Below are 9182 nucleotides of genomic sequence, written 5' to 3' on the forward strand. Positions count from 1 at the left end.
GCAGCAAGCAAGCCTCGTGCTTGCTTCAGTGCCTGGCTGCCGGCCGCCATCTTGGCTGACAGTTAATTTGCATATACTCACTGATTAGCCAATGAAAAGGGTAGCGGTCATATGCTAATTACCATGTTTCTCTTTTATTAGTGTAGATAGATTATATCGGATAGGATTGCTTAAATGGGGGTGGGGGCAGTTGGGGGCGATCAGGCTGGCAGGGGAGTGGTTAGGGGGTGATCAAGCTGGCAGGCAGAAGTGGTTATGGGCAATCAGGCAGGTGAGCGGTTGGGAGCCAGCATTCCCGGATTGTGAGAGGGATGTCCCAGATTGGAGAAGGTGAAGGCTGGGCTGAAGGACACCCCCCCCTCCCAGTGCATGGGTGCATGGATTTCGTGCACCGGGCCTCTAGTATAGGATAAAGAAGGAGGAAGAAAGCCCAGAGGCAATAGGAGGACAGTGAGGGAGGAGGGCCTTAGGAGTCATGAGTCACTATAGTAACAATCTAAGGGAATAGTGACTGATCAGAGGGGATATCAAGGCACCAGGATCTGTAGCCTTTATAAGCCAAAGGGAAAAAGAACTCAGTGGCACCCTTTCCCCCTCCCCACGTGGGAGTCCATACTGTGAGACTCTTTTCCTCTCCCCACATGGGAGTCTGTACTTGTTCTTCAATAAATCTCCACCTTTTCTATACTATTCTCTGTCCATGGATTCATTCTTCGACTCTGGCAGACAAAGAATCCAGGTTCCAGTAAAAAAATTCCCTATCAACTTTAAAAGTATATTTTAAAGTATATCCCCTGTTGTTTCCTCTGGCTGCCCCAGCATGTTTTGTTTTATTTTATTTTATGAAATACATATTTCTTGATTTCAGAGAGGAAGGGAAAGGGAGAGAAAGAGAGAGAAACATCAATGATGAGAGAGAATCGTCAATAGTCTGCCTCCTGGACACCCCACACTGGGGATGGAGCCCACAACCTGGGCATGTGCCCTGATCTGGAATCAAATTGTGACCTCCTGGATTGTGGTAAATGCTCAACCACTTAGCCAAGCCGGCCGGGCTGCCCCAGCATGTTTTACTTTCGTTTCACTGAAGAGCTCCACCCTGTTCCTGGCTTCCTCACCCTGTGTATAATTTCTAGTGCAACCCTGAATAAGTTACTGCTGCCTTGTGGTTTGCTGTGGACAGACCATGACCATGACTGCAATAATGGCCCCAGAGAAGTCCAGTCCTGGGCTGAGGTGCTGGCTGATCCTGACCTTCACAGTGTTCCTGCAGTGTGTCTGCGTGGCCATGGCTTACATGTACTTCACCAGTGAGTTGCAGCAGGTCAGTATAATGCATATGGACTCACGGCAGCTGTCAGCACCCTCAGGTTAACTGCCTCTCCTTTGCCTCTCTACTTGCTCCTCTTTGAAAACTTTATAGTGAATGTTTCCTTTCGCTGCCTGAGAGATGTTTTGGTTTTATTTCTGTTGCATTTGTGTGTTGATAATAGTGAGACTATAAAGGACTAGCATTCTGCCTAAGTCTGTAATGCAGTGGTTATAAGCTGAGCTCACATTTTACTGCTCATCCTAAAATAATTGAAAATAAAACTGCCATTCGATGCCTGTGGATGGTTCAGGTACAAATCCAGGTGCATTTGACAGAGAGAAGAAAAAACAAAAAACAGTGCCATTTTAATTTGTGTATTTCTCTACTATATAAAACATTTGGAATTATAAATGCAAAATTGATAAAAAATAAACCAACTTAACTTCTTAGCTTCTTATATATATTTTGACTAATTGTATATTATCAAAAACTGTGAGTTGGAAGGAACTTTGAACACCCACATTTTATAGATGAGACTAGAGACCAGGATGGGTTACAGAAAATGATTGTCAGAGACTAATGTCTGGGCAGCAGAGAGGGTCAGTACTGCCACCTCAAAATCTCTGAGCCAGCAAAGGAGTCTACCCTGCTGACTCAAGCCCTGCCAAGGATACTGGCTAGTCCTTGCCTAGACAGTGCCACCAGCAGCAGTCATGCAAACCCATTTCACAGAACCAAGGGCTTCTGGGACAGAAGAGCAGGCTCCCAGTGCACATATGATTAGCAAGAGGAAAGAGAGAGAATCATCCGTCCAAGCCTGAGATGTAGATCTGAAAATCATGAGGTGGGAAGGAGGTGTCATTACTCATTTTTGAAAATACTACAGCATGCCCCTTCCCCATGGGTCCAGGTGGCAGAACAAGGTCTGTAGAAACATGTGGGGATGGGGAAGGTGGTAGGGGTTTTCTTTCTGGGTTTCTGTTCTCAGAAATCTATATTTATGCATAAAAATATCTAAAAGGAGAAACACCAAAATGTTGGCTATTGTGATCTCAGATGGTAGGATTGTGGCAGGGTGCTTTTTCCCTTTTTATTTTTTTACGTTTTATAAATTTTCTACAGTGAATGTTATAAAAATATCGATGCTATCCATATATCCACTTTCACACAGACTTAAAGAATATGTCATTTTTACAGAGTCTTAAGAGAAAACAACCCTACACAAAACTGCCCCTACACAGTCTGATCTCAACCCTGTAAACAAAAAAGAGATCATGAAAAGCTTAACTAGGAGGTGGGGTTGGACGGTTTGGGTGGGGCTTTTTTTTTTTTTTTTTTTTTTTTTTTTTTTACAGTATACCACAAATTTAATGATCGAGTGGTGAAAAATGTGCACTAAGGGCTGATGCCTGGAATAGGAGTGCGCTCACCACCTGAGGGCATAATTTTGCTTTTAGAAAAGTGTTCCTTACTTCTCTATATTTTCTAGGGTGCCTGTGTGTCCTCAATGTCCCTAGGCCTCATTGAATTTGAGGTAACAATAGCACCACATTAGCTTGTCAACCTCCCTGCCATAGATACCTAGGACCTTCCTCACTTTTCAGGTTCTCCCTCCCAAACAAAGTTTTTCTGAAAAATTTCCAGAGGATGTCCAGAGGCACTGTCAGCAGCTGACCTCTGCTTCTGGCCCCTGCTCCGTACCCAGCCCTCTCAAACTCCACTTCCTTTTAGAGATAACATTGTTTCCTGCTCCCAAGCAGCTCTCAGCTCAGCCTTTCTGCCCTTGACCCAGCCTCCCATGCTCTGAAGCTTCCAACTGCTGGGAAGCAAGAGTTAAAATTGCTCTCTCCCTTCTGTGTCACATACATCTTTTATCCTAACAAATTAATAGAAGTTTGTGAGCCTGTTTTTTTTTGTTTTGTTTTGTTTTGTTTTTAGTTTCATCAGAGCAGTGCCTGGCCAAGTTCTCATATTTCTAAATCACATGCGATTGAGTTTCTTCTTTGGAAAGGCTTTTCAGCTTCCACATAAATTGCAGATGCAAATAGAAGTCTACAATAGAAAAGTACAGGGTGGGCAGGGGCAAAGATGTGTCTAATTCCATTGTCAGCTCAGGGGGCCCCAGCAGTCACCTCCACGACATTGCCCAGGAGAATGTTTCACTCTTGTGATTAAATGAAGGAAGAAAGAAAATAAACATTTAAAAGCAAATGAATGCCCTATGCCAGAGTGTGTGGAGGAATGAATTAACTCAGGTTTATGTTTTTGCACTTGAAGGACCTTGGTCAAATGTTCACAGGGTACTTTGGCTGAGTACAGGACTGCATGACTCTGACTGGAACCTCTCATAGACAGTTCAGTCATTTTGATTTGGAATAAGCAGGTTATCCTTAAGTGTGATCCTTCCTTCATGCTCTGGAGTGTGCCTAAGTTCAAGTAGCAGGAAAAAACAAAAAGGCCATTGTACTGGAAAATAACCTTTTTAACCTCAATAGTTAAAAATAAAACCAGGAAATAAGAAACCAAGAACTGAAACCAAAAAACCCCCCATGCAAATCTTGTGTGTTTCCTGTTTTTGTAAGATCAATATCAGCCTCAAGTACTCTGCATGGTTAGGGATTCATGAACATGTGAATGCTTGTGTGCGTGCGAGCATGTAAGGGCGTCTGTGTATAACATCGAGCAAGGACTTGATAACAATGATCTGGCACTCTAAATGTTTATTCTCAGTCAGGAGGAGGTAATAAGTCTTCAAGTCTCTGCAGGTTAATAAATCCCTAGCTAGTGTGGATATTTAATGAGGCAGCATTCAGAGTTTTAGTGGCAATGGGATCACACTTGACCATCCAAGGAGAGTAGAATTCACAATAAGTAGAGTGTGCTCAGACAGACAAAGCTCGGATCAAGAAACAGAACATGAGCTGGCCCCTGAATGATTTGGCTACCTTTTTATTTAGCATCCTTACATTTAAACATACTCTACTGCCCACTTTGTATCTAGGTGGGTTGGCACCTTTAGAACAGGATCCACACTGTGTCAGAACTGAACAGGACCTCAAGATCACCATAGTGAACCAGCTCAAATCTCAGAGGAAGAACAGACACAGAAGAGAAGCAGACATTTGTTGAGGGACACACAACTAATTGATGGCAGGGCCAGTCAAGGGCATTGTGACTCAGGATGCCTGGCCCACACCCGTGATGTTTCCACCATATCCTACAGCTTACTTTTATTCAAAGGACAAAGGACAGCAGGCCTGCTTTAATTCCAAGCCATGAGCTTATCCAAGGTGCCAATTCTCTGAATCTCTCATCAGTTTCTGTAGTTTTACTTCTAAATGAACAAATACAAAAAAGCACTTGCACATAATATTGTGTTATATTCCATCTCGTCCTAGATGCAGGACAAGTACTTCAAAACGAGCATTGCTTGCTTCTTAAAGGAAGATGACAACTCTTGGGACTTCAATGATGAGAATATGAATGATCCCTGCTGGCAAGTAAAGTGGCAGCTGCGACAGTTTGTTAGAAAGGTAGGTGGACTCTTGGGTGACTTCACCAGCTTTGCATAGAACGTTGGAGGAGAGGGAATATTTAAGATCATCACATCCAGACTGTTCATTTTGCAAAAGGGGAAACTGAGGCCCCGAGTGCTTAAGTGATTTTCCCTAAATTCATAGAACTGCAGAAAGGCAGAAGAGCACCAAACAGTGGGCCTTAGTCAACTCCCGGTCTAAAGTTCATGCCTCTGCTCTAGACAGTCTCCCCATTCAGTCTAACCTTTGTATCTCACATTGTGGAAACGGAGGCACAGACAGAGCAAATGTGTTCAAGGTCAGACAACAATGAGGGGTGTGTTGTTTTTTTTACTCAGATTATGAAAGAGGCCAATTATGGTCTTTTATATTCTTCCCACATGTTGATCTCAAAGAGGAAAGGGATAGGGAAGAGAGATACTTTGAGAAGTTGAAGTTGATATCTCAATGTGCAGTTAGCAAATGACAAATTATAGTATTTTCTGTCTATGGAAGTTGCTAAAACAGGATCTCTAGCAGAACCATTATGTTAACTAACAGGTTATTTCATAATTGTTATGTAATTTTACTTTGAGCCATGTGACATGTAAAATTAGGCTTCTTCTCTTGGGCTTTTCCTTCTTGGCAAGAAAGCATTTAGTAATATTTACTTTCAAACTCGGAAAAGTCAGAGGAGGACACAGATATGAAAATACTTTGTAAGGAAATAAACACCTCGATTGTTTAAAAAAATCCTGGGGACATTCCCAGCATAGAAGGAGGAAGTGTTTTACTGAGAACCAGGGTGTGGTGCTCAGCCTGGTTTCTCATAGAGCCAGTGTTTTGTTGGCAGTTAGGGATCTGATTTATAAACCTCAACAGTCCTCCCCATAGAGCCCAGGCATCACCCACAATGCTATTTTTTGTTTTTTGGGTTTGTTTTGTTGTTGTTGTTGTTAATCCTCACCCGAGGATATTTCCACTGATTTTTAGGGAGTGGAAGGGAGGGGGAGACAGAGAGAAACTTTGATGTGAGAGAGACACATCAATTGCTTGCCTCCTGCACATCCCCCAACCAGGGCTGGGGATTGAGTCTGCATCCCAGGTATTGGACCCAGGACACTTCAGTCTGAGGGCTGACACTCTATCCACTGAGCCAAACCGACTAGGGCTTATGATGCTATTTCTATGAGAAATGAGATTATTAGATGTCCACCTGGGAGTTCTGCAAACACCTGTACTGGTGGCCGCCCTGGAGGTGTGGCCTGGGCAGGGCACCCACTGCACGCATGAGCAGCTGTGACTTCAGCACTCCAAGTGACAAGGACCAGGAAAGGCCCAGGGTTGGGGAAGGGTCCTGAGGAATCTAGGTATGGAACTCCACAGACCTGGGGTTAAGGGGGTGGTAAACTCACAGGTTTGGGGACTGAGAAGAGGGGCTGGATGCTGGGGCTGGAAGTGGGGAGATAAGAGAAGTGGGGATGGGTTTCCTGCTATTCTTGCTCTCCCATGCTCATGCCCTGCCCCCAGCTAGACTGGAGGAAGCTGGGAGGGTCACAGAGGGGTGGGTAAGAGTGCAGGGGGAAAGGATGGCCCATTTTTTCCAGGGACCATTAATTAAACAGACTATTTCCAGTGAACATCTTATACCCGTTACATATATCATTTCCTTTAATTCTCACAATAGCTCTATGAGGAAGAAATCATTATCTTCTTCCTCTTTTTAAAAACAGATGAAGAAGTTAAAGTTTACATCAGTTAAGTGACTTGAGAAAAATTTTCCAGAGCTAACAATTGACATATTTGAATCCAGGCCATCTGACCATACTGTAGTTATTATTGTACTTTGCCTCCCACACTGTAGGAATTACCCTCTCTCCTTCCTGCTGATCCTCCTCCTTCCTTCCCTTCTGTCCCAGAATGACAGGGAGAGAGAGAGAGAGAGAGAGAGAGAGAGAGAGAGAGAGAGAGAGAGAGAGAAAGAGAGAGAGAATTGCTGAGGCCACCTCTCGCTTTCCCTGCCTGTACCAGTGCCCATTGGACTTCAGGCAGTCCCCTGATCACCTGGAATCAGGGCTTGAGGCAGACGCAGAAGCAGAGAGCTTCTGATTTGGGATGGGAGTACAGGGGAAGGGAGTTTCTGGTAGTTGCCAAATTAACAACAGTGACGGGAAAGGAGGGCTGTGATGGGCAAAACCCCCTGGAGACAGAATCGAATGGAGGGGAATTTAGAAGCTGTGGATGAGCCAAGACAAGACCTGTTTAATTCATAGAAAGGCTCAGTGTTTGCTCTTTCTCACAGTTTTTTTCCACTGGTTAGTACAAAGAGGGTGATGTTAGATTTTTAGTAAAGATATGGGAACTTGGTAAAATATCTTTATGTTAAGAATGCCTCAGCCACATTCTCAGAAACGAGAGCAGGACATGGTGTGGCCAGGTCACACCTTGATGAGCTGTGGTTGTCTGTGGGCACCCAGAGAGAGAGGCGTGGGGCTGTCCAATCACTCAAAGCCCCTGGACTCCATTACACAGAGCCCTTTACACACACACACACACACACACACACACACACACACACACACACACTCACACACGCACGCACACTCACACACCATAGAGAAAATGAGGTGACATGTCCGCCACATCCGCCAGCCACGAAGAGGTCTGGGGAGGACTTGGCTGACCTAACTTGGCAGGTGGCTCCTTCCTCCTGTGCTGCTCCAGGTGTGGACTTTCAAAGACTTTATCCAGAAACAGAAGTTTCCCACACAGGGGACCATTCTTTGATCACCACGTGGGGATGGCTGCTTCAATATTTGCCCTGCTTCCTACATTGTCATCTTACGTAGAAATTTCCTGTTAGACATCAGTAAAAAGAGCCTTAGACAATCTAGAGTCAGTTTTAAAATTTTAGGGAAATTAACAATCTTTATTCAATACCATTGCAGATAAGTTTGGGAACCTATGAGGAAACCATTTCTACAGTTTCAGGTATGTTTTCTGTTGTTATTTTAACTTTCTACTCTCCACTTCATGGCAGGGTGAAGGCCTCTCCATCCTCTTTCTTTCTGCTTCATTCACACATCCTACCTCTGATCAGCTGCTCAAGCTATTGATTCTATTTCCCTTTTTGCATTGAGAGCTAGAAAGCTCAGAACCAACCCTGTGGCCCACCTATGGCCAGAACTTCTTTTCAGCTGAATCTTATTGGATTTTCCTTCCCCCTCAAATTCTTTAATTATTTGTTTTTTAACCTTCTCCTGTGTTGCAAATAAGCCATCTAAATCCTTTCTAGAACTGGCTGAAAGTGAGATAAATAAGGGCCCCATGTAACCCATCCCCTCTGCTTCTGACCACCACAGGCTCCATGCTTTTCCTTATACAGAAACCCCTCGCTCCCTCATCCCTTTCCCAACAGTCCTCCTACCCACCCACAATTCTCATCCTATGGTCCCCATGCTATAGCCATCTCTCTTCCTGTTCATGATCAGCAGCCTTCTCTTGACCCACACTCCCTTCAGTGCTGTTGCCCAGGCTGGCTTCTTTTGTCTCTGGCTGTTCATATAACTGGCTCCATCTCATTCTCCATCCTCATCACCTAATTGTCAGACCTTCCCTGGCCACCTTTCTAAGTAAGTTCCCCTGCACCCTGTTATCTCTATCACACTTACCTCGTTCATTTATATATATATTTATCTCTGTGCCTGATTCTTTACTAGATCAGAAATTCACAAAGACAGAACATGTGTCTGTTTCTCCCATCTCACTATACCTAGCACCTAACCCTGGGCCTCAAACCTAGTAGGTCCCTGCCCTTGTCTGTACCATCTTCAGTGTGTGTGTGTGTGTGTGTATTTTGATTGAAACAAAATTCACATAACAAACAATCATTTAAAGAGCACAATTCAGTGGTAGTGAGTGCATTTACAATGTTGTACCAACACCATCTCTTTCTATATAGAAGGTTCTTTTAAAAAATATACTATTATTGTTGAAAGTATTAAAAATGTCCTCCATTTCTCCCCTTTGCCCACCTCCACCCAGCTCACACCCAAAACCAGTCCTTCACCTCACTGTTGTCTGTGTCCGTGGGCTTTGCATATCAACACTAATAAAAGAGAAACATGGTAATTAGCATACGACCGCTACCCTTCCCATTGGCTAATCAGCATATCCTTATGCAAATTAACTGTCAGCCAAGATGGCGGCCGGCAGCCATGCACTGAAGCGAACAGGGAGGCTTGCTTGCTCCAGTGACTGCAGACTCCAACGTTCCCCGCCTGACTTGCCGGCCTCTGAGTTGCAACTCTAAGCAACTATGTACTATGTTGCAAATAAGAAGCTAAACAAAACCC

At 44.1% G+C, this 9182-nt stretch overlaps 1 protein-coding gene across 2 annotated transcripts in view; it reads left to right on the forward strand.

Moving 5' to 3' along the window:
* The first annotated feature begins 1085 nt into the window (after positions 1 to 1085).
* TNFSF10 (tumor necrosis factor (ligand) superfamily, member 10) overlaps positions 1086 to 9182 on the forward strand; it is a 13991-nt gene continuing 5894 nt past the window's right edge. The window contains exons 1-3 of one of the 2 annotated variants that reach the window (XM_005860871.2): positions 1086 to 1324; positions 4711 to 4845; positions 7776 to 7818. In XM_005860871.2, the coding sequence (XP_005860933.1) occupies positions 1187 to 1324; positions 4711 to 4845; positions 7776 to 7818 (316 nt within the window). In that variant the 5' untranslated portion in view covers positions 1086 to 1186. Of the gene's footprint in view, positions 1325 to 3231; positions 4603 to 4710; positions 4846 to 7775; positions 7819 to 9182 lie in introns of those variants that run through there. The other variant, XM_014535298.1, reaches the window with a different exon arrangement.

This window comes from Myotis brandtii, unplaced genomic scaffold (assembly GCF_000412655.1).
Source record: "Myotis brandtii unplaced genomic scaffold, ASM41265v1 scaffold1423, whole genome shotgun sequence".
Taxonomy (NCBI): domain Eukaryota; kingdom Metazoa; phylum Chordata; class Mammalia; order Chiroptera; family Vespertilionidae; genus Myotis; species Myotis brandtii.